Here is a 24646-nt window from a genome sequence, read left to right on the forward strand (position 1 = left end):
ATGGGCAACTCGAGGCCCCTCCTGCCCTGGGACAAGGCCACAATGCAGGAAGACAGGAGAGTGAACGAAGCGGGCACATCAGAACTCACCCCCAGTTCCCTGCACCCCCGCCGCCAGTGGCAAGGTCCTTCTTGGTTCCCCAGCTGGCCCCCACTAGAGACCACATGCTACTCTGATAGCACTGGCACCTCAAGTGAGTGTCAGTTCTCCAGGATGAAGGGTAAACAATCATCGGAAAATATTGCAAGATACAAATGAAATGTTTGTTAAGCCCTAGGATTTGGTTTTATAGTGACGGTTAATAGTACAAGTCTCCCCGGGGAACTGGACGCAGAGCAGCACTGCTGAGTTCATCTCGCGGGCTGGGCAACGATGGCTGTAGGTTCAGAGGCGTCTGTTAAATGTACACACGCAACGGATCCATCTGCTTGTTTCTGTTGGCGGTTTTGGCGGTGGCGGTGGCAGCGGTGGCGGTCGGTTGGTTGGGTTATGTTTTTCCTACCCGGAAACTGTGTATGAAGAGACCTCCACGAACTCATCCGGAACCTTGGCTGGTGTGGACCTCTTCCCAAGTTTTCTCCAAAGAGAGTGAGCCGCGCAGGGCTGGGACCAGTCTGAAGGCTGATCCTGTGTGTGGCCGGGTGGGGGGAGGGGAGATACGAGAGGAAGTGTCCTGTGGCGTATGCATGTCATGCATGACTTCTGATCACGGCATGCCATCATGCAAATCGTTTCTACGCATGGAACGGGCACGATGTTTTGGAATTGGCCTGAGCAAGCCTTCCTCGGTGTGAAGGAAGGGGACTGTTCACCCCCACCCATCTCCAAAGCACGCAACGCCCATGTGGAGAAGATACGCTCTGTGTCAAATAAACTAACAATTATATGATGTGGGCTGAAGGCAAATGACTGCGTGTTGTCTGTGGTGTGTGTGTGTGTGTGTTTTCTTTGTGCTGCTTTAGCTTAACTAAGGTGAGAATGCAAAGGTAGTTTGCATGAACAAACTTTTCAAGTGATGCTTTTCTGTTTCCAAGAATCGACAGAATGGAAAAAAAATATATATCCATTTGGCTGCAGTGGAAACGCTGCCGGTCTTGGCAGTCTCTCCTCTGTCGTGTGTGTTTTTGTATCCTGTTAGTTTTGTCCTAAGTTGCATTGACTGATGTGGGACATGCAGTAACCACCTGCCCAAGCAAGTTAGAAAAAAAAAAAAAAGAAACCTTTGAGTCCAGGGAGCAGGGTCCTTTGCCCCTTGGCAGGTCACTGCTCGAGATGCAACCGTGTGACATGGAAAGCAGACTACATTTGGCATAGGTCTTCTTCGGGTCAGTGTCCCCACAGCTGTTCTGAGTTGACAGAGTTGCAGGAAGTCTGTAAACAATCGTTCACTTGCAAGTATTACATCTGCGTGGCGTGGCGTGGCGTGGCTTGGCGGCTCCTCGGGCCGCCCTAACATTTGGACTCCCGGACCTCTTTCTGTCTTTTGGCTCTTTCCCTCCTGCCTTCCTCGGCCCGCTGCTGCTTCTCCTTCTCGGGTTTGGTCACGCTGTCGTAGGACGGGAGCGAGGCCGTGGAGGGCGTGCTCTCCTTCTTCTCCCGCTGCGGGCCTCCGTTCTCCAGCTTGTTGGAAGCCGTCTTTTTGTAGATGAAGCCCCGCCGTGCCAGGTGTCCGCGGTAGGCGCGCTGCAGGACCACGGCCGACACCTCCTCCTGCTTGCGCCGCAGCGTGGTCGTGATGGGCTCGTAAGACACTTTGGAAGGGTTGGACGCCACGAACCGTTCCTCCATCTGCTGCCTCAGGATGTCCAGCTCCCCACTGTCCCCCAGGACCCGCTTGGTGAAGGCGAAGAGAATGTCCAGGCAGTGGATGCGGTCCCCGCTCACCATGGGCAGGTCCATGGCGATGAGCTCGATGGTGTTGGGCTTGGGCACCCGCAGCGGGTGCTCCAGCGCGTCGGCGAAGTCCGCCAGCTTACAGTACTCGATGAACTGCGTGGCGTCGGGGTCGAACTTCTCCCAGATCTCGTAGAACATCTCGAAGTCGTCCTCGCTCAGGGGCTCGGTGCTCTCCTCAGTGGCCACGCTGAAGTTCTCCAGGATGATGGCGATGTACATGTTGACCACGATGAGGAAGGAGATGATGATGTAGCTCACGAAGAAGAAGATGCCCACGGACGGGTTCCCGCAGTCCCCCTTGAAGCCGCTGCCCGGGTGCTCCTTCTCCAGGTTGCAGTCGGGCGGCCGGTTGAGGATGGGCAGCAGCAGGCCGTCCCAGCCGGCCGACGTGGTGATCTGAAAGAGGCAGATCATGCTGTTGCCGAAGGTCTCGAAGTTGAACATGTCGTCGATGCCGGCCTCGTGCTTCACGTAGGCGAAGTTGGACATGCCGAAGATGGAGAAGATGAACATGACCAGGAAGAGCAGGAGGCCGATGTTGAACAGGGCCGGCAAGGACATCATTAAGGCAAAGAGCAGAGTGCGGATTCCCTTGGCGCCCTTGATCAGACGCAAGATGCGCCCGATTCGGGCCAACCGGATGACTCGGAAGAGGGTGGGAGAAACAAAGTACTTTTCGATGATGTCCGCCAGGAACATTCCTAAGGGGGGGAACACAGGAAGCTGGGTTACTGAGCTCGGAGAGGCCCTTTTGCTATTTTGTTTTTAACCTGCTCTCTGTGCAGTTCAAAGGGTTTTGCAGAGTCAGCGCCTTGCTGGGCAGTGGTTCATTTCCATGAAACATTGAAAGCTGTGCCTGGCCTGCAGGTTCCAGGGAGGCAAACAGCTATCCACGCCTGCTTCCTCCCTGTCCATCCCCAGGGCATCTGGGGCTCTAACATGCCTGTCGCTCTAGAGCCATCCCTCTAGTTCACAGCATGAGCCCCTGAGCAAGAGAGAGCATCCCGGTACATCTGGGAAATGATACTGTATCTGGTTTTAAAGATTTCTGTTCATTTGAGAGGCTGAAGGACAACAGAGAGAAGCGGGAAGGGAGAGAGAAGAGAGAAGGATCTTGCACCCACAGGTTCACTACCCATCACAGTCAAGGATGGGTCACACTGAAGCCGGAAGCCAGGAATTCCACCTGGGTATCCCACATGACTGCAGGGGCCCACGTGTGTGGCCATCCTCTGCTTCATCTGGGTACCTAACAGGGTGTTGGATCAGAAGCAGAGCTGCCAAGACTCAAGCTGGCACACCAATATTGGGAATCTAGAAGGTGATGCCAGCGATGGCTTAACCTCTATGCCACAACGCCAACCCCCGCCCCCCAACTATCTATCCTTTTAGTTCTAGATGGACTTCTTCACAAAAGTGGGGGAGAAAATTGTGTCATCCCTATCTACGCCCAACCTCTCCCAGGCTGCTGTCTGAAGTTGCAGATAAGTGCTGGGGCACAGCACGTTAGGCCTCTCCCATGTGGGCACAGGTTCAAGTCCTGGAGGCTCTCCTTCCCATGCAGCTCCCTGCTCTGCGCCTGGAGAAGGAGTGGAGGGCGGCCAAAGTGCATGGGCCTTGACACCCACGTGGGAAGATCCAGAAGAAGCTGCTGGCTCCCAACTCTGACTGCAGCATCCACCTGGGGGAATCAACCAGTGGATGGCAGACCTCTCTCTTGCCTTCTCACGCTGCAACTCTTTCAAATAAAAATAAACAAATCTTTAAAAAAAAAAACCCACAGAGAAGCTGTGATGCTAAGGAGACCTAGCAGGAACAGCAGAGGAGAACCTGGGGCAGAGGAAGGCATCAGCATTTTCTCTTGCTGTCCAGGCCCTGACTAGCCACGAGGCTTCCACAAACACGAGAGACTGAAGTCTAACTAAGGCAGTCTTTCATCCATAAGAATTCACAAATAAAAGGCTACTGAATTCCTCTATTTAAATAGAATTTTTGTTAAATTTAATCATATTTATTTACTTGAGAGAGCAACAGAGAAAGAGAGAGAAGTTTGACCTTCCATCCTTTGGGTCACCCCTCAATGGCCACAACAGCAGGATGCAGGCCCTCCTGCAGCAGGTGCAGGAGCTCCAGGCACATCTCCCACATGGGTGCCAGGGACCAGGTACCCCCCTCTCCCCTGCCGCATCCCAGGAGCATTCTAAGTTGAAAGAGAACATGAACCAGTACTCCCACACTGGGATGCCACAGCACAGTGCCTGCCACCACCTGCAGGGGTTTTGTTGTTAACTCCTTTTCTTTTTCTTTCTTTTTCTTTACTGGAAAGGCAGATTTATAGAAAGATCTTTTTTCCTGTTGATTCACTCCCCAAGTGGCCACAATGGCCAAAGCTGAGCTGACCTGAAGCCAGGAGCCAGGAACTTCTTCCAGGTCTCCCATATGGATGCAGGGTCCCAAGGTTTTGGGCCATCCTCAACAGCTTTCCCAGGCCACAAGCAGGGAACTGGATGGGAACAGTCAGGACATGAACCGGTACCCATACAGGATGCTGGCACTTACAGGGGAGGGATTAGCCAACTGAGCCATCACTCTGGGCCTCCTCCTTGGAGGTTTTAAAGCCTGGAAATGGTCAATTTTCAGAAGAGGACAGAGTGCAGAAATCCAGGAAGTGAGCCAAACAACCTCTTGCAGCCTCTTCAGGAGCTGGAGACCCACGGGGATATTTGAGTTTCTAGAACAATCTCTGTCCCAGCAGGACCTAAGATGACTTCTCAGCTGCCTTCTTCTGATTCCTCGGTGAAGTCACGCTCAGTGCCCACCAGGGATCAGGTGACACCCGTGTATCAGGAGTTCGCCCAAGCTGAGCCATCCCTTATCCAAAATACTCAGGACAAGATGGGTTTTGGGATGTGAATTTTGGAATATTTGCATATATATAATGAGATGTAAGGGCCCCAGTGTAGACATGAGGTTCTGTTTGTCTCACACGCACACATGGTCACAAAGGCCATTTTCACAGCACTTTGAGTGTGCAGGTGTGTGGACTGTGACCTGTCACATGAGGTGAAGTTTCCTGCTTGATTTAGGTTTCGCAGCATTTTAGATTTAGCATCTTAGGATGAGGGATGCATAAGCCATACTTGCTGCAGAGGGAAGATGATGGGCAAGGCAGAACACATTTGTTTACCACAGAAATGGGACAGACAGCAATCCAGGCCATGGGAACACCGCTGCAAGGGACACTCTGAGTGACTCCAGAAGAGTTTTACCTAACTTAACTCCTAAAGAGCGGTACATGTTTGATGTGGTACTGAAGCTGCTGCTTGAGTTGCTCATAGCAGAGAGCCTGTTCGAGTCCCGGCTCTTCCTGCTTGTAATGCATATCATGGGTGGGAGGACTGGGCACAGCTTAAGCAGCTGAGCCTCTGCTGCCCCTACAGGAGACCCAGCTGGAGCGCCACGCTGCTGGCTATGGCTTGGCCCAGCCTGGCTGTTGTGGGCAACTGCGGAGTGAGCCAGCAGTTGGGAGAGTTCTGCCTGTCTGCTTTCCAACTGGGATGAAAGGTACGTGGTTGGGGTTGTGATAGAATGGATAATGTGGGCACCTGCAACGCGAGCATCCCATAGGGGTGCCACTTTGTGTCTCAGTTGCCCCACTTCTGATCCAGCTCCCTGCTGAATGGCCTGGGAAAGCAGCAGAGGACAGGCCCAGTGCTTGGGCCCCTGCACCCACATGGGAAACTTGAAAGAAGCTCCTGGCTCCTGCCTTCAGCGTGGGCCAGCTCCCACTGTTATGGCCATTTGGGGAGTAAATTAGTGGCTTGAAACTGTAGCTTTGCCTTTCAAATAAATTAAACAAATCTTTTTTAAAGATAGAGAGTTAGAATGCAGAGAGACACAGAGATCTCCCATCTGTTAGTTTACTCCCCCAGTGGCCACAATGGCTACAGCTGAACCAATCTGAAGCCAGGAGCCAGGAGCCTCTTCTAGGTCTTTCATGTAGGTGCAGGATCTCAAACACTTGGGACGCTCTCTGCTGCCCCTCTGTTGCTTTCCCAGGCCATTCAGCGGGGAGCTGGGTCAGAAGTGGGGCAACTAAAACAGAAACTGGAGCCCCTGTGGGATACCAGCACTGCAGGTGGTACCTTTACTGAGGTGCCACAGGGCGGCCCCAAGAAAATAAACCTTAAGGAAAAAAGATCATTCCTAACAAATCAATGGTGTTTGAGTAAATTTCCAGTTATTAGCTCTCACTCATTGCCCCTATTTGCCTGAGAAGCCCATGGAAGGCCTGGGGTGTGATGTGATCTGTGGAACTTCTATGCCACTCAACAGTGGACAAGAGGAAAAGCTCCCCAGCAGTGGGCCAGGGTTGTGTCGCCTGGCACGTGTTCTGTGGGACACTGGGAGTGGACCCCAGAGGCCAGGATGTGGGCTGGGCCCTGGCTGCCTACTTGCTGTGACACCAACTGGTGGCCCCCTGGTGCCTCACCCCTCGTGACCTTTAGAGGGGTGCCAGTTGGGTGGTGGGAGCTGAAGGTGCTCAGTGTAGCAGCTGGCATTTGGTAGGTACATGCCATGCAAGCATGCCCACAGCATTTCTTGCATTGGGAGAAGGGTGCTGTGGTCCAACCAGGCAGGAAGGAATGCCCAAGTCACACTGGATCCTCCTGTGGGGGCTCCAAGAGCTTCCCAGGGTCTGTGTGCCCTGGGAACCCTCCAAAGGGGAATGAAGGTGCCATGTTCCCCAAGGGGATTTCAACAGAGGTCCACACACTTCTGCACAGACAAAGAGTTGGGCCAGGGGAAGCCAGCCACCTTCAGGACTCAGAGATGCTACCTTGTTCAGCCCAGTCAGGCCAACAGCGCCCCTGGCACTGACTTGCCTGGGTTCTCAAGCGGTTCTACCTGCATGTCTCAAGATGCCTTACAGGGAGGGAACCCTCGGTAGCATGACTTGCCCCACCTGCCAGGATCTCTCTTGCCTTGCTTTAGGCCAAAGCAAAATACACGTGGTCACCGAGCAAAGCGCAGGTCACTTTGGGGCCTGCTCAAGCTCTGCTTCTGCCGCCTCCTGGCTGAGTGACCTTGAACCACTCCACAAGGACCATGCAAATGGACAACTGCTTCCGGGGTTTTCCTGGGGCCCAAATGAGGTCATCCAGGCACAGACTGTCCCAGCCCGCTGTCCGATCCCAGCACATAAATGCTTCTCTCAGCAGTGCAGCAGCAAAACGATCACAAGAAGCTTCCAGATGGATTTTGTTAAGATCTAACTCGATACTTTCTCTCCTTTTTTTTTTTCCTCCCCCGCCCACCCCACCTAGCCACGCAGTTTCTACCCAGCATCAACTCACTGCAGTGGCCATCCAGAAGAAGCGGGGGCTGCACATGTGTCCCAGGTCATGTGACACAAGACCCTCCGTGCACCCCGCCCACTCACCCACAATGGACAGGATGACCACCACGAAGTCGAAGATGTTCCAGCCGATGGTGAAGTAGTAGTGCCTCAGGGCGAACATCTTGAGCACACACTCGCAGGTGAAGAAGATGACGAAGACCAGGTTGATCCAGTAGAGGATGTTCTCCATCTGCTTGCTCTGTGTGTCCGTCTCCACCATCATCGTCACCATGTTAAGGCAGATGAGCATCATGATGACAATGTCAAAAGCTTGCTGCGTCACAAAGTCGAACACAATGCCCTGGATCTTGTTCTGGAGGGGAGGAGGGAGAGACAACGGGACTCAGGCAGTCTCTTCCAGGTGGGGCCCTGCCCCTGGTGGCCAGCTGGCTTCTTCTCTCTGGGAGACCCCATCCACCTGGCTCCACCCAGCCCCTGCCCCTGGTGTCTCTGACCGTCCCCCCACCATCAAGGTGGGGTGCCCCTTTTACGGCCAACCTCACTCTTCATTCCCAGACTGATGCTGGGAGAGCCCTCGCTCCTACTGCTATACCACACTCCTGCACCTGTGCCCACTCTAGCCGCTTCCTTGGACCAAATGCCAAATCCCTACTTTTTCCTTCCATACTTGAGCCATCACTACTGCACCACCTCTCCCTCTTCTCCAGATTTCACTTATTCCTCCAGGCTCTGGAGCTGGAAAGCCAAGGCTTATCCTTGGCTGCTGCTTCTCCCTTGCCTTGCACCTGCTCCAAAAAAGCCCTGCTGATGCTTCCTCCAAGCACACAACATCACTTGTCACCTGGTGGCACCCAGCTGCCATCCCGTCGGCTTCCAGAGGAGGTGAGGGGCCAGGCTGAAGCAGGCCCACCCTGCGGCCTCTGTGCTTGGCCATGGCCCCCCAGGACATCCCACAATCTATGGTAACTGTTTACTTACTTCCTCTCTGCCTTCCCTTATACCGCAAGCTACAAGGCAACATTTCTATATTTTGCTAATCACAAAAAGATTCATAGATGTTCAGTGGATATTTGCTGAGCAAAATGTTGATCAATTTTTAATTACTGCTTCTTTACTATACTAAGGTTATTTTTAAGGACTTATTTATTTACCAGAGATTGAAAGAGGCAGAGAAAGAAAGAGCAGAGAGCAGAAAGAGAAAAAGAACAAGCACCCACCCCCACATGCTTGCCAAAAGTGGGGCTGGGCCGGACCAACAGCAGGAGCTAGGAACTCTATGCGGCTCTCCTGCCTGGTTGGCAGGTGCACAACTATTTGAGGCATCACTGCTGGCTCTCAGGGTGCGTTAGCAGGAAGCTGAATCAGAAGTGGAGTAGCTAGGATTCAACCTGGTACTCAGACAATGGGATGTGGGAGTCCCCAGCCCGGCTTAATCTGCTGGGCTACAAAACCTGCCCTGTGAACCACTGACTTCAGTGGAAGAAAACACACCCCTCACAGGCAAAGGATTGGACATGGGTTTAAACATCCGTGTCCTTTCCCTCTTGCTTTAGTCCCATTTCTATCGCAAAATGCAAAGTACACATCCAGCGTTTGAGACTCCCGACTTCTTTCTGACACATGCCCGCTGCCTTGGGCTTAGCTGGTTTTTCTGATGATTTTGATGCAGTGGTTTGTACCCGTCCTGCAGCACCAGGGCCACTTATGCTCAGCAGGTGCAGAGGTGATGCAAGGATCTGAGAAGGGGGATACCTGGGGAAGAACTTGGGAAAGCCAACACTGAGTCCCAGCCAAGGCCTGTGCCGTCTGGAGGCTGCTTCAGGAGAGGAAATCAGGGCATTCTACTTGGCTCCCTTGTGTTCACAAACAGCCAGAAGACTCACTTGCTGAGGAGGGACGGACGCCAGAGATTGCCTTTCATTTTTCAAGTCCATTGTTACTTTCTGTCTGCCTCTCCCGGGAGTGGGCTCTGCAGGATGGGTCACGCACGAAGCAGCGTGGGAGCCACCCCAGGCTGTAACCCCTGCTTCTCTGGAGGAGGAGTAGCAGGCACCAGCAGTCTGTTGCTCACCTCTCCTTTCCTTACAGGATGCCCAGTGGTGCCTCTATTTGGCCACAGGTGTCTGGCTCTGCCCTCGGCCTGCCTAGTGCACTCACCAGGGGCCGGGGGATGGGCTTCTGGGGCTTCTTGGAGCCCAGCTTCTTCATGGCATTGTAGTACTTCTTCTGTTCCTCCGTCATGAAGATGTCCTGACCTCCAAAGTAAAGGAGGGAAGACAAGGGGAGACGCAATTACAAGTGGCTCTCTGGAGGTGCTTAAAGGAACACGGGGACCAGTCCGTCCTCCTCTTCCATGGTTGGTTTAGCTAAAAGCTGTCCCAGCGTGAGGCCGACCTGGCATCACGTATCCTGCTTCCATAAGATCCCTGCCTTGGTGGGCAGCACGGGCTTTGGGAGACTGGCCAAGCGTTGACTCCATTACAGATTGCCTGGCAAGTGTGGACTTCAGAGCCAGTCACATCTCAGAGTCTCACTCCAGATTTCTGCCTCGCTTTCTTGATCAAAATTTTTAAAAAGTCTCAACAAGAAGACATTTACATCTGGTCAATGGCTCATTCATCATAGCCAACTTCCAACTGGAGAGGCTCTGGAGCAAGAAGGCCATTGGAGGGCTTCTTAGCATTTACAGGGAAGGACTAGATTCAGGGTCATCTTTTGGCTTTGGGAACTTTGGGCTAAATAAGGAGGGGAATTTTTCCAAGGGTGAGCTCTCAAGTCTGGATGGTGCAGGGGGCCATGTGTCTGGCTTTCAGTCTAGCCCTTCCTTGCCGCACACTGTGGCCATTTATCAGCTTCCTTCTCCGGCTCCCTCACCCTGCCGCCAGAGGGATCGCCCGGCTTCCCTCCCAAACTGGTAACCCGGCCTCAAGAATAAAAGACCATCGGTTAGTGTGGCAAGCCACCCCATCCAGCCCCAAACAGAATGAGCTGGTAGGGGCTCATGTTCCATAAGGACCACTGAGACACTGAGGCGCCGTGCAGCTAGTGGAAAGAGAGAAGGAGGGACTTTTGTTCTTTAGAGAGGCGGGCAGAGTGCCTGCCACCTGGCTAGACCCCCAACCACTGGCAAGGAGGGGAGGAGACCTATCTTTTTCTTTTGTTGATTGAAGTTATCGATGATGACACCAATGAACAGGTTCAGGGTGAAGAAGGAGCCGAAGATGATGAAGATGACAAAGTAGATGTACATGTAGATGTTATCCTCATATTTAGGCTGCTCATCAGGCTGTCAAGGGGCAGGAGAAAAGGACAGAGTCAGCTCCTGGCTTGGGGACCAGAGCCAAGGTCAAGCACCAAGATGCTGGCCACCTGAGCCGCATCTGAGCTGAGGGTTGGGAGGGAGCCCTAGAGGTCCCTCCACACTGGCAGGTCCTGTCCTGCGTGACCGTGGAGGCAAGCGGGAGGGGAGGCGCTGTGTGCTGGGAGCCACACTTTTTTCCAAGCAGGAGAGCAGATGGCTCCCCTGGGGCCAAGTGCTACTCAACAGTCCAAACACCTGGAGCCAAACGTCAGAGTGAGAGAGAGATGACTTACCGGGAGGAGGAGAATGATCCGCGATCCGCAAAGTCACAGATGGTTGCGACACAATGGTGACTCTTCCCTGCCACCTGCACCCCTCCCTCCCGCTGCGCCCCGGGACCACTGCTGCTCCCTTACCTTGCGGGAATCCACGGCTGCATACATGATGTCCATCCAGCCTTTGAAGGTTGCCTGGCAAACAGAGGGAGTCATGAGCCTGTGCCTGGAAGCAGGTGGGTAGCAGCCTGGGCCAGGATCCTAAAGGCCAGGCTGCCGTTCAGTAACAGCCTCCTCCCACGGACACAGAATCTTCTGCTGCTTAACACAAGGGGACTCCACAAACTTGGTGGAAAATGGAATTAAAGAGGTAAGTTCAATTTTGGTGCAAAAAGACCACTGAAACCCACGCCTAAGAGATGCCTTCAAAATGTTCACTCAGAGTGTGCAGTATGGGGGGAAATAAAAACCCACCTATGCACGGATTTCTTTAACTGTTCTTGCATGAACATAAACTCTGCAACCACTTTTCCATGGACTGGTTTGGGTACTCTTGTACCCAAGAAAGTCCCTGAGAAACAGTGGTGACTGGTTTAACACTGTTAGAAAAGGCCTTTAACAGGTGCCGCAGAAGGCTATAGCAAATGCATATTTATGAGCAAACAGCAAGGACCTACTGAAGGAATGCTACCTACCACTGAGAAGCCTCTTCCAAAATGCTAATTAGGCACCGGGGGTTCTGGAGAGTCTTGCTTGCTTGTCCTGGGCCAACAGGGCGGGAGCACCTCCCTGACTAATGCACAAGAATGCAGGCTGCAGAATGGCCATGCTGGCTTTGTTCTCCACAGGCCCCTTTCCTTTCTGCTCCTTTGTCCACTCCAGGGCAAGCTCAAGCGCCAAGATGCTGGCCACCTGAGCTGCATCTGAGCTGAGGGTTGCCTGGTTCTGCCAGCAATCATGGCTCAGCAGATCCACATTCTCCATATTTTAGTGACTCCACTGGAATCTATAACCTTCCAGGGTGTGGGAAGCTTTACTCAAGGGAAGGCCTTGGCACTACCAAGCCGGTAGTGTTTGGCTGGCATTGTGGGGGGTGACTTGGGGAACCCCAGGATCTGACTGGCTGGTTGATGTGCATTTGTTTCCTGGAGCTGCCTCAATTTAATGTGTGGGTGTCATTTCTTGATCTGGGGGCGAACACAAGCAACAGAGCTTAGGAGTAAGAAAAATTTCTGCTCATTCCACTTATTCTTTTATTGCCAGCTCACGATGGGTGCCTGCTTCCTATGTGTGCACTGTTAGGGCGAGAGCTTCACCTGCATGAATACTTCCAATATTCTCAACAAGTGCACGATGAAAGCCTGGCAACAACTGCATTGAAAATACACAACAGCAGTTACCACCCATCCTTCCCATGGGGTGGGCATTGTGTGCAGAAATTCAAAAATCACCAATCCTGTTAACCACCAAGTGAGCCCTTACTATCTACACTTCGGATGAAGGAACAGAGAGAGGCTGAGGGGTTTGACCAGAGTTCTTTATCCAATCAGTAGAGTATGACTCCAATCTGTAACTGAGTCAATGGTGAGTTTTTGCTACATGGAATGGTTTGTCAGATGTGCCCCGCCCCCTCAACGACAAAAGACAATCAAGTAATAAGGGATAAAATGAAATTAGGCAAAAGAGAATGATCGACAGGACCCATTGGAGCTTTCCCCCAGGGCATGGACGGAGCTGCACCACAGCTGTCAGGCAAGGGGACTGGTTCTTAACCAAAATTATCATCACTTTTGTCTGTGCATTTAAATTCTCTTGGTTTCCCCTGCCCTGCCTCTTCAGCCATGCACTCAGGCCCGGGGAGATAAGGTGATCTCTTCATCTTTGGCTGCCCCCCATTTTGTTTCTGAGCACAGTGTGAGGTTCCCTTCCGGGGGAAACCTTGGAGGTGCGGGGACCAGAGAAGCCTTTGGATGCGGCTTCCTCCTTGATTCCAGCCCAGGGAACACCCTGGCTCCCGCCAAGCTGTGGTGAGCAAGGCTGGAGGTGGGGGGGTGCGTTTTCCTTACCACTTGAAGCAGAGCCAGGTAGCCTGCCCCGACATTGTCAAAATTGATTTTCACATTCTTCCATCTGATCTCCGTGTTGTTCCCCTCCATGAGTTTCTCACACTCGGTTTTGTTGTTGACAATCTCAATTTCGAAGCGGATCTCGGAGGTCTCGTTGAAGCAGTAGTGGTACTTTCCCGCAAACAGGTTAACTCCCATGATGCTGAAAATCAGCCAGAAGATGAGACACACCAGCAGCACATTCATGATGGAGGGGATGGCGCCCACCAAGGCATTCACCACCACCTGCGTTGGAAGGGGAGGCTGCTGAGTGTCTGGAGGGGCTGGGGGGGGGCAAGCATGCTTCTTTTGGTTTTCAGGAGGGGAAAGGCATTTGTGTGGCTTGTGGCGCTATGAAAACATCTAGGTTCCCTTTGGGATGAGATTAATCGCATGGAACTGCAAACAGGAGCCAAGATGTCTGTATTTGGAGGAATTTTCACAAATACCATCTTTATTGTAACTCAGGCCGATCGCCTTTGCTCTTCAATCCCAGGCACCAACTTGGGACTGAAACAAGTACCGCTTACATTTCAGTTCCTTTCTCCTCAACTCAGAAAATACGCTCCCTGTGGCCAAAACGTGAGCAGTTCCACGCTCCTGGGCTGCCTTTCAATAGACATTCCCCCTCTGAAAAACAAGGTAGGTTTGTTCAAACCACACAGCGCTGCCCTCCGAGACCGGTGGAGAGGCAGTTGATGGCACGTAACATCTCTTGTAAGACCAGGCAATTGCACTTATCTTATTTCAGGCAATAGCTGAGCATGCACATTTTGCAGGCTCAAGAAAAATTAAAAACAAACAAACAAAAAAGAAGCAATATTCCCTCTACCAAACAGTGTAAAACAAAATGCAAACAGATGTGCTTTTTCCACTCAAGGTAGTTTATTTTCTGACTTGCTGCATCTAAGAGGAGCCCCTGCTTTAGGGAAATCCTGAAGTGTGTCTGCGCATTCCATGGATAACATTTCATGGGGTGGGATGGGGGACAGGGCTGGCTCTCATTTCTGCCCTGATTCCCTACTCATCTTAAGTAGGATATGCCCAGAAAGGTTACCCTGATCTGCAAAGAGCGTGTTTCTTCCTTTTTCCAGGATCCAGGAAGGTTAACAGAGTGTAGACAGTGGGTAAGCAGAAATGAGTCTTTTCTCCTACAGTTTTGTTCAGAGGCGATAACAAGCATCAACGCATCCCTGTGTCGGCACTCCAGGGCAGGAGCAGGGCCAGGGCGGGGACATGGCTTGCCCATCGGAAAAATGCAAAGGTGGGACGGTCACGCTGTGCATCACCGCCAGGGGGCAGATCCGGGCTCACGTATGGGCCTGCGTGGATTAGTTTTCCCTGCACTGTTTTCGCCTTGGACTTCATTGTTACTCATCACAAGGCATGGCTAAGAGCTCCTTCGTCCATCCTACATTTAAAAAAAAAAGGCCGCAATAGTCTGCTCAGGATCCTCCTTTCTAGATGGGAACATCTGTTCTCTGTTTCTTCAACTCATGTATGGAGTGCAAGGCAGTTATTTCTTAATTCTTGGACCAATAAACCTCTTCTAGACCAGATAGCTCTGTCCTTAATCTAAAATGCTCATGACTTGGTGATATGGTGACCACTTGGAGCAGGCAGAGCCACAATAGGTGACATTTGGAAAATCCTCGACATGACTGTGGAGAGCGCAATGCATATGGATTTACTCAGATGACCACATCCGTCCGGTCATCGGATGGCAGGATTTCCCTCCTCATTCTGCTGCTGCTCTTCCTTTGGTGGGAACACCGAAAAGGAACGCGAGTAAAACAAATGGGCAAGAGGCCGATCCCTATGTGGGAGAATCACTTCTCAAACAATCAGAGAGGAGGTTATGGGAAGAGGCCAACGCTCAGATCTAAGGGACAGCAATGTCACTGAGCTTTGCGACATAGCAATGGCCTTGCAGTAGGCCAGCGAAAGGTAGGAGACAGGCCCCGAGAGGTGAAACCTGAATCAGAACCTACACCTACTCAGAGAAGCCTTCAACATAATGGCCTTGAACCTCTCCGAGAAGGCCCCGAGTCCACTAGGGCCTACGCATCCCAGTGAGATATGGGAAGAAGGTCACAGCACAGGAGGGGCGTTGGACGGCTGGCAGAATGATCTACTGGGACGTCCAGATGCACAAAGGTGTGGCCGGGCCTCGTTCTCTGAGGCAACAGAGAAAACGATAAAATCCAGTGTGTTTGGTAAGGAACAAAAGTTCTATCAGTCATACCCAAAGAACAAGCTTCTTATCTTACTTTTATGAAGAAAGCCATAGAGAGTGGCTGAAAGTCACTAGTAATTCTTTGCTGAGGACGTGAGCTGCTAAGCAGCAATCCTCGCAGGTTAAAGTGGAAATGAACGGTCCTCCACACGCCTGTCCTTTTGCTGTGACTTAGGAACCAAAGGGCAAGAAACTAAGAAACTTGCTCTCCCACGTTGCCTTTAATGACTGCAGAAAATCCATTACTGTTGGGAGCTAGTCTAGAAAAACAACTCAAAGTTGGGTTCTAGCAAGTTTTAAAAAGTGACTCCCCCCCACCCCTTGCCCAGTGGAAGTTTATACCTAGCAATTGATACAAATCTCATTTCATCCATGAGAAAACGCTAATGGATACTAATTCTTCAGGCGGGTTTGCCCTCTAACGCCTAGGGTATTGCTCGTCAAGCGTGGTAAGATCGGTCAGACAGCTTCGAGTATCTGGCAGAGGGAACATGGCTGTGTTCATGGACAGCTGTGTACTGACAAACAACAAAAACGCATGCAGATCTCATAGCATCACTATGATGGATTCTCAACAACTGAACCAGCACAGCAAAACAAAACAAAATCTCTGAATGAAGATTACTATGGAGGAGAGAAAAGCAAAGAACTACATTAAGTGTTCCTTTGTCAGGAGCGGGAGTGTTTTCAATGTTCTGGTCTTTGGTTTGAGGAAGGAGAGAGGAGGAGACGGAAGTCAGCGGCCCAGGACAGGCTGGGGGTCAAAGGCTCTCTCTCGAGTGAACGTCTGAGCCTATAAGATCGGAGCAGCACAGGGACAGTTGAGGCCATCGGCATGGACGGTGTTCAGTTCCTGAAGAGCTCTCATTATTTAAGTTTTTCTAAGGGCAACCTCTCAAGTGCTGGCAGACGGAAGAACCCCAACAATGCAAAACCCGTGCCCCTACGATCACAATCATGTGGAAATAACATGGATCTACCTGACCCTTGGCTTGTCACTGGGTCAAATGCAGTCTTTCCTTCTTGCAGTCACTCTTCCACAGGAGGGCTGGGAGGCTGCAGGCCAGCAATGGGACCCCAGAGCCCTCTGTGCCCGGCTAGGGCTCAGCCAGTGTCAAGGCTGATGGCTGACACCCTCCGTCTCTTCCCTTCCCGCACATACACCCCCACCCCCGTCCCAGAGCTTCCCTTCCTGAGATGCTTGGTTTTAAATCATAGCTTTGGGTTCAGACGTGTCCTTGCCAATATTATGAGGAGAATTCAAGGAGCTTGTGGAAAATAGGAGTAAAAGTTTCTTTTGGTGCCCCAGCTGTTTTTGGAAAAATATGTGCAGTTTTCATTGTATGCATTTTGCACAAATTTTTGCAAAGGGCTCTCATATTTTCTGTGGCTGGGGGAAAACCCCTTGATGTAGATTTTTTTTTTTTCAAATAAAACTGATTTTTTCCCTAGTGTTTCTCAAACAGAATTTTCTGGGCCTGTCATTGTATCCACTTTGGATCTCTGGCCTCAGCTCTCGTGAAAGCCAGCGGGTGAGCTGTCAACAGATCGGGTCCTGGATCAGGATTACCCTGACAGTTTCCTGGGTGCCAAGAGGCACCAAGTGGACGGTGAGGCCCATACCTGTCACAGCCATGGCGGGCATGAATGGGCATCCAGACAGAGCCGTGAGGTCAGAGGCTGGGTTGGGCACTGCTGGGGGCTTTCTGCAGGTATGGCCGGTCTCCACTAAGGAGTCCCAGGACCAGTGTGAGGATGTGTGCGGGGCGGGGTGGGAGGGGGTCCCAGGCTGTGGAGTTTAGCTATAATACCACAAACATTCAGTCTCCAACAAGCTTTCAGTCGGCTCTTACATGACTAGTAGGCTCCGTGAACACTTTCACTCTTTCTGAAAAGGTGTGCTGCTGCTGATAGCTGGGCAGGGCAGAGCACTTTAACCCCCTTCTCATCCCCACCGTAGCCATCTGCACCTGTGCCCTGCCCCTGAAATTAGCCCGAGCCTAACAAGGCCTTACAGCACACACTCTGAAACCTCTCTTGTTCGCGGGAGAAAAGCCTCAGAAAGTCCAGGTTGGTGCCCGCTGAAAATTAAAAACATGGATTTCTCCTGCCGTGGAACTGTCTTTCCTGCTTACGCCTGCTAAGCCAGACTGTGACTGCGCTACAGAGGAAACAGGGTCTCGAACAAACTGCAACGAGGCCAAGTCTCTGTGCTGGTGCAGCCGTCGTGGACCCGAGGCTGGCGAGGGCAGCGGCACGGTCCTGGTAGGCAGTGTGTCCGCTCAGTCCCGCCTCGTGTGGGCGACTTGCACAGGATCACATTTGTGCTCACATTCCTGAGATGTGTGCGTTTCCAATGACATGTCCTCTGGTTTGCTCTCCTGCATGCATTCCACGTGTGGGCTGCCATGAGCTTTCTGGGTCTCCTTAAAGTAAATGACAGGCCTTCTGGATGACCGTAGGACAAAGGTGACCAGCATGGCTGGTGGTGCAATTTCATTTTAGGAAATCGACTGTGTGGTATGTGCGTGTGCACACGCAGCTGCCCGTGCGCGCACACACACACACACACAAGCACTGAAACCAAAAGAGGCGAGAAAGGCACCCGAGCAGGCACTGCTGTCCCAGGTGGCGCCTTGTATTGTTTGGCTTTGGGAATCTGGCTGAGAGTCGCTGGTCTAGCGTGGGCCTTGGTTGGTGCTTTGTTAGTGTTGGGCTAGGGGACTTGAGAGCGTGGGCGGAGGAGGGGAAGGGTGAGGAAGAAGCTTTGCTACCAGACAAGAGGCTGCCAGTCCTCGTGGGACTGGGCTGAGAACAACAAGGTGCAATAAGAGGAATCAGAGTAGAAAGAAAACGCCATTTCTTCTCCCGGGACTGTGCCAAATTCTGCTCCGTCCCCACTTGCAAGGCCGGCCAGCACCCTAGGACGCCCCTGCTCAGCTGCTGTCTCGGTGACTGTGAGGCCACGGTCCCCCGCCTGGCTGACGCCGCTCTCCCTGCCTGCAACCTGTGCTTTTGCGTGGGTCTGTGGGATACAATTCCCCTTCTTTGCACCTGGTGATTCTCCCTAGTAGATCAACAGCCCAGAAAGCCGCCCCGAACACTACAGGTAAGCCAGGCCACATGGGAAGAGCCGATGTTCACGCGATCTGAGACGATGGCATGTTGTCGGGGGTGGGGCCGATCTTAATGTGATGAGGCAGCTTTAAGGCAACGCCCCTGCGCCCCGGGCCCGGGGCAGGTGCAGGGCGGAGAGGGCAGGCTCGGCTCAGCAGCTGCGTCACACAGTTGGGCGGGCTCGGGATGGTTTCTCCACCATGTGATCAGTTCTAGCATGCTGACACAGCTTCCAGTGGCATGCAGAAGGATCAGCTGCTCTTGGTAGCTTACCCTCATCCCTTCAAATCGTGATAAGGCTCTTAAAGGCCTCAAAGCTCTTAGGGTCCTAAGGGACTTTATGGCACCTAGTTCCGAGTAGCCCAGGGCATTAGCTATAAGGCTGACTAAAGAGACCTACACGGAAACAGAAGAAGAAGAAGAAAAAAAAAAAAAAAAAGAAAAACGAACAACAACAACAAAAAGGAAAGAACAAGAAAACAGAGGTTCCAGAGTGTTAGCATAAAGCCCCTAGCACTGACGATACAGATCGGCCCACCCACCCCACCCAGCCCAGGTAAAGGAGGTGGGTGTGACACCAGCTGTCTACTTCAACTGGACTCAAACGACCTGGAAGGCAAGGTGGTTGAGAGAGGCCGAAGAGAAAACACGAAGGGGGGAGGAGGCAATCGCGAGGAGGAGGCGGTAGAACACACAGGGAGGAGGCCGAGGGGGGAGGGAGAGAATGAGGAAGTTCCACTGGAAGGAGAGGAGCCTGAGAGATGACAAGAGCCTTACCCTCGCCCTTTACAGTCTGCGGGGTCCCAGGAGTTCCCATTAAATTAAGCCAGACAAATTTAATGGCACCTATGGAAAAGAATACGGGTAAATACGCGTGCTCCACGCCAGCGGCCCCTCCTCAGCTCACTCACACACTTGGCCTGCTGACAGACAGGAGCAAGTGCTTGCTCACTTGCTCTCTCACTTCCAGCTGACAAGACATCCTGGATGAGCCACTGCAGCTCTCAGGAGCAGCAGCACCGAGCGAGCCCGTTTCTGGCTCCCTGCGAGCTCCCCCAAGTCGTTTCCTTGGAACCCTAAAATTCATCCCCATCTTGGGAGCATAGAACATGGGTGCGTCTGGACAACTGAACGGCAGACATTTCCCGACAGTTCCCATTCCTTCCCTCTAGAACTTTCTTCCCACAGAACTGGCCTCGGCTCTGTCGGTTCCTGGATAACTCTACATAACTCGTGTTGTTGGAATCACGACCAGAAGCAGGGAAGGTATGCGGGCAGTGGGTTAAGCTACCACTTGTGATGACGCTGCTTCCCAACGTGGGCATACTGGGAAGACCTGGCTATCTGCCACCTGTGCAGGAGACCCAGGCAAGTTCTGAACTCCTGGCTTCAGCTTGGCTCAGCCCCAGCTACCGTGGGCTTTTGGGAGGTGAACCAGCTGATGGAAGATCTCCCTGTGGTTCTGCCTTTCAAGCAAATGTTAGACAAAACAGCTGGAAGAATTCCTGCAGGAGTTTCTTCCTCCCCCCACCCCACTATTTTATAGATGAGGAGGAAATTCATATGAACAGAATCTGTCTCTTCTAGAGCCAAGATGAAAGTTCCACATTGCCAGCCCCTAAAGGGACACAGTCTGGGTGATCATGTGCAGCTGGCTGTGCTGACATCCAGGCAGAGACATCTGGGCTTCCCTGGGCTCATGGTCAAGGGCTTCCCAGCTCTTGCCAAGACCAACTTACCTTGTTCTACCAGGGCTGACAGAGCAGCGGCCTGTGACCCTGGCACACTAACCTGAACCTGACCCTAGGCAGACATGGAGTTCTGCAGGGTTGCCTAGCCTGGAAGACACTTGTGCCTTTGGCTGACTAAGTCCTACACTGTCTGGCTCTGGGGGTCTCAGAGCAGTCTCCTTCCCATATTGTAGCACGAATACCCTGGAGGGATCTCATGCGTGGGGCTCATCTTCCCTCCCCTGGGAAGTAGGGTTGTAGATCTAATCTGCTGAAATGGATGTCATCTGGAGGCAAATTGAAAGGAATATTTCAGATGCCTTTTGTCTCTCAGGGCTCTAATTTTTTGCTTCTGTAGCTTTGACACCTTTTATCTTTTTTTTTAAAATGAAGATATTTATAACTAGGTGGCAAGGCTGGCAAGGGGCAGAAGAAGTGGCAAGTCAGCCACCTCGTCGAGAGTTAGGGATGAGCAGGCTTTAAGGTTAAGCTGTATGAACCTTGACCCAAGCTTGAACTAATAATGCCCCTGATGGGCAGAATCCAAAGCAAATCTGGAACCAGTCCCAGCCCCGTTAGGCTGCCTACATCCTCCAAAGATGGTCTGAGGTCATTCTACACGCCAAACAAGGGCCTCCACAGCACTCTCTGCATCAGCACCGACCACTACTCCCATTCAGCCCGGTGTGACAGCTAAACATGGACACGGATGTCAGGTGCAACCAACTCTTAGTCCCAAACAACCAGAAGCTGCTAAATTCGTATGGAGGCTTTTGCAGGTACACCTGAGCCTGAGTTACCCTCTGTAGCAGCTCCCTGTGGCAGCTCCATCCTTGGAAATGAACGAGGGAAAGATACCCCCCACCCCCCAACTCAGCTAGGTCCCACCAGCAGACTGGACTATCTGACACCAAACACGGAGAAGCAGGGAGGAGGCACGGACTGGCTGGTTCTCCATGTGGCTCCCAGGGACCCTGCCCACTCCGCCCACCAGGCTGGCCAGGATGGCCCAAGGCACATCAGTGAGGGTCTTATCTGGGGCACGTTTTAGCGGGTGAGGGCTCTCTTGTCATCCTCTGAGTCTCCATGTTAAACTCTTCTGGAGATGAGCAGAACATTGCTCAAAGGAAACCTGAAGCCAAGAGGCAAACCTTAACACAGTGACATGTCAGCGAGTCCACCCGGCTGCAGGCACAAAAAGGGAGGCAGAGACACTGGGTGGCTTTTTCAGAATGACGGGACATTTTTCCAACAGAGAAGGCTATCGGGGCGTTGGAATTCAGGATGGGGTGTGTAGTCCCACGAAGCTCCCTTTCCTGGAACAAAGCTTGTGCGTGATGGCTACCACATCCCCAGGAGAAGGAAGCAGACTGGCGGCACAGCACACGCTCTCCAGAGTGCGGACCTAAGCAAAAGGAAAAGTGCTGTTCTCCACCCAGGCTTTCGGCGTGTCAAGTGAAAGAAGCCACGTCTGGACGGTGCCTGGGTTATCTCCCCAGGACTCTCGGTAGCTTGAAAGGGCAAAAAGGACGAACGACAACCCCGTTAGGGAAGCAAGCGGGAGATGGAGGACAGACAGAGACACCACGACACCTGGGGATGAGACAAGGGGTGGAGGCTCTGAGATGGCATTGCGCTAGCACCTAAATGTGCAGCAGCCACATGCGCCCGAGATGGACAGCTAAAGCTGCCGTGGTTCAGACGAGCCGGGTGCTGGTCTGAGCCTTAATTCTCCATCCATACTGCACAAGGAGTGACTCTGGTGAAGTCAACGTGACAGACTGAGGGTGTCCCCACTGAGCTTGCTGGGCTTTGTCTCATCTTTGCTCCCTGTATTCTCCTGCACTCCCCACGATGCCTAACAGGAGGCGCTGTGGATACACAGCTGGCGGAAGTGGCCGGAAGGGCCATGTGGTTTCAAGACTACTGCACTACCCCAGGCCTAAAGCAGTCCCAAGTGGCCTGGGAGCTTTTGCGTGATCCTCAGGCGCTGGGACCAAGCCTGTCTGTCCCCTCCTCCACCACGACTCCTGGTCATCTCAGGGCCAAGTCTAGACAGAGCATTGCATTTCATTTGGCTCAGAGGGTCCTCGGGAGCCAGTGTTACAGCAATGCTCTCTTATGCTCTCGCCTCCTTTTCACCAGGTTAAGATGCAACCCAAAGCATTTGCTGAACGAACGGGAATGTGAAAGACTAAGAAAGCTTTTGGCTGCCTCTATGGGTACCAGAGGCAAGTGCGCTCCCTGGCCAATATCCTCAAACCTGGAGGTGGCTCAGATTAGGGGAAGCAGTGGAGGGAAAGCTGGGGTGGGGGAGCTTTGTTCCAGACCACAGCTTCCCTAGAGCAGTTGGGGTGTGCTGGTGGGAGTGCAAGGAGACTTCAAAAGGTACACAGAAAATGGAATTAAAAGATAAGCTTGTGGAAGCAGCCAGTGTCATCTTGGCTGGGGCTAGGCATGCAAAGGGGGAACCTCCACTCCACTAGGTGCTTTTGGCTGGTAGGATGGGGGTCGGTACACAGCCCAGCCTGACTGCTTAAAAGCAGTTGGCACCATCTTGGCTCGGGCTAAGCAAGTGAACAAGATAAACTTATGGGGCTGTAGCTGTGATTCAACTGGCTAATCTGCCTGTGAGCACCAGCATCCCATATGGGCGCTGGTTCATGGCCTGGCTGCTCCACTTCCCATCCAGGAAAGCAGTGGAGGTCGGTCCAAAGCCTTGGGATTCTGCACCCACATGGGAGACCCAGAAGAAGCCTGGTTTCTGGCTTCAGGTTGGCTCAGCTCTGGAGAGTGAACCAACAGATGGAAGATTTTTCCCTCTCTGTCTCTTCTCCTCTCTGTAAATCTTTCCTCCCAATAAAAATGAACAAATCTTAAAAAAAAAATGATTAGGGCTCAGCAGCGTGGCCTAGCAGCTAAAGTCCTCTCCTTGAATGCGCTGGGATCCCATATGGGCGCCGATTCTAATCCTGACAACTCCACTTCCCATCCAGCTTCCTGCTTGTGGCCTGGGAAAGCAGTCGAAGACAGCTCAAACCTTTGGGTCCCTGCACCCATGTGGGAGACCTGGAAGAACTCCTGGCTCCTGGCTTTGGATTGGCGCAGCACCGGCCGTTGCACTCACTTGGAGAGTGAATCATCGGACGAAAGATCTTCCTCTCTATCTCTCCTCCTCTCTGTATATCTGACTTTGCAACAAAACAAACAAACAAAAAATCTTAAAAAAATGATCAAACTTATTTTGGTATGGGAATTTTTGAAATCCATGCAGTTTTTTCATAATGTGCTCTTTTCTGAACCTTGCACAAATTTAAAATAACTGATACAGAAGGAGGGAGAAAGAGAGACAGAGGAGTAGGGGAGGGAGTGAGAGATGGAGAGAGATTGATCTTCCATCTGCAAGTTCATTCCCCAAACTGCAGCTAGGGCTGGCCCAGACTGAAGCTGGGAGTGAGGAACTGGACCCAGATCTCCTATGGGGACAGCAGGGACCCAGTGCCAGCACCACTGCCCCCTAGGGTCTGTGTTAACAGGGTGCACAGGGTTGGAGCCTGGAGTTTATCCCGGGCCTTGGATCCAGTGTTTTAACTACTCAGCTAGATGCTCACCCCTCCATGAACACTGGAAACCCCTCCACACCTGTCTGATTGTGGAAGGTGTAGGAGATGAGAGGCATCCACAGGCCTCTACCTGACCCTAGGTGGTCCAGAAGATTACCAAGAAGAGAGGACTACGATGCCTCACCTACCCCTAGACAGAGGACTGGTACAGCCGCACTTCAGTTCTCAGGACCTCGGCCTTAGCCCCTGGAGACTCAGGGTGGTGGCAGTCTATCTATCTGTCCATCTGTCTGTGGGGACTAGAGGGTTGTCAGCTTCAAGGTGCAGTCAACAGTTGTGGAAGGGAGTGCTGGTTCACTTTATGAGCATGGGGTGACATCTTTGGGAAGGATGCAGGTAGGAGAGAGTGAAGAAGTCACCCATCATGGATGAGGTGTCAGGAAGGGAATCATTTAGGGTGCCAGGCTCCTGTCACCTGAGCCAGACTGTCCTGCGTCCTCAAGTACCCTCCAGGTACTTGCCGTACGGACCATGGGAACTGTGTTCCCAAAGGCACCATCCCAGCCCCCGCGTGCTCTGCTTTCTCAGCCCTCCTTGGGGGCAGGAGTTCTCCACCAGGCCTTGCTCCCACGGGCCCATCACTTTTTCCTTATACATCAATTTCACTGGGAGAAAAAGAGCTTTGGTTAGTGTACCGAAGAAGAGTGTTAGAAAAGCTGATGAGGCACAAGGGCCGCTGGGGTGAGAAGCAGCTGCGGAAGCCGACCTGCAAGGGAACCACGGGGGTCAGTGAGGGTCAGCACGCTGCCCGGTGCAGGGCCTGGCACCTGGAGGAGAAAGGGCAATGGATTCGGCCCGGTGGTCACTGCGGAAACGGTGACGTGTGGGGAGGGGAGTGGGGCAAGTATCCGCTGTGGACGTCCGTTCTGATAAGTCACCGTATCAGCTGAGTCTGTTACCAAGCCTTGTTGGGTTAGATGAGAAAGTCCCCGGGGATACAAGAGGGTGCCACGACCACCTCCACCCTGGGGTCCCCACCTCAGGCTCTCACCCCACTCTCC

The 24646-nt window shown here is 52.5% G+C and overlaps 1 protein-coding gene across 5 annotated transcripts in view; it reads right to left on the reverse strand.

Annotated features, from left to right (window-relative positions):
* Positions 1-1449: 1449 nt before the first annotated feature.
* The window catches only part of LOC121167221 (sodium channel protein type 8 subunit alpha-like), a 108332-nt gene continuing 85135 nt past the window's right edge, over positions 1450-24646 (reverse strand). For 3 of the 5 annotated variants that reach the window (XM_040996620.1, XM_040996622.1, XM_040996621.1), the window contains exons 20-26: positions 18566-18688; positions 12901-13185; positions 10976-11029; positions 10407-10544; positions 9416-9520; positions 7340-7610; positions 1450-2597 (exon numbers count right to left, since the gene is read on the reverse strand). In XM_040996620.1, the coding sequence (XP_040852554.1) occupies positions 1450-2597; positions 7340-7610; positions 9416-9520; positions 10407-10544; positions 10976-11029; positions 12901-13185; positions 18566-18688 (2124 nt within the window). The remainder of the gene's footprint in view (positions 2598-7339; positions 7611-9415; positions 9521-10406; positions 10545-10975; positions 11030-12900; positions 13186-18565; positions 18689-24646) is intronic. The other 2 variants (XM_040996623.1, XM_040996624.1) reach the window with 1 other exon arrangement.

The sequence above is a fragment of the Ochotona curzoniae genome, unplaced genomic scaffold (assembly GCF_017591425.1).
Source record: "Ochotona curzoniae isolate NIBS_2020 unplaced genomic scaffold, NIBS_Ocur_1.0 patch35, whole genome shotgun sequence".
In the NCBI taxonomy this organism is placed as follows: domain Eukaryota; kingdom Metazoa; phylum Chordata; class Mammalia; order Lagomorpha; family Ochotonidae; genus Ochotona; species Ochotona curzoniae.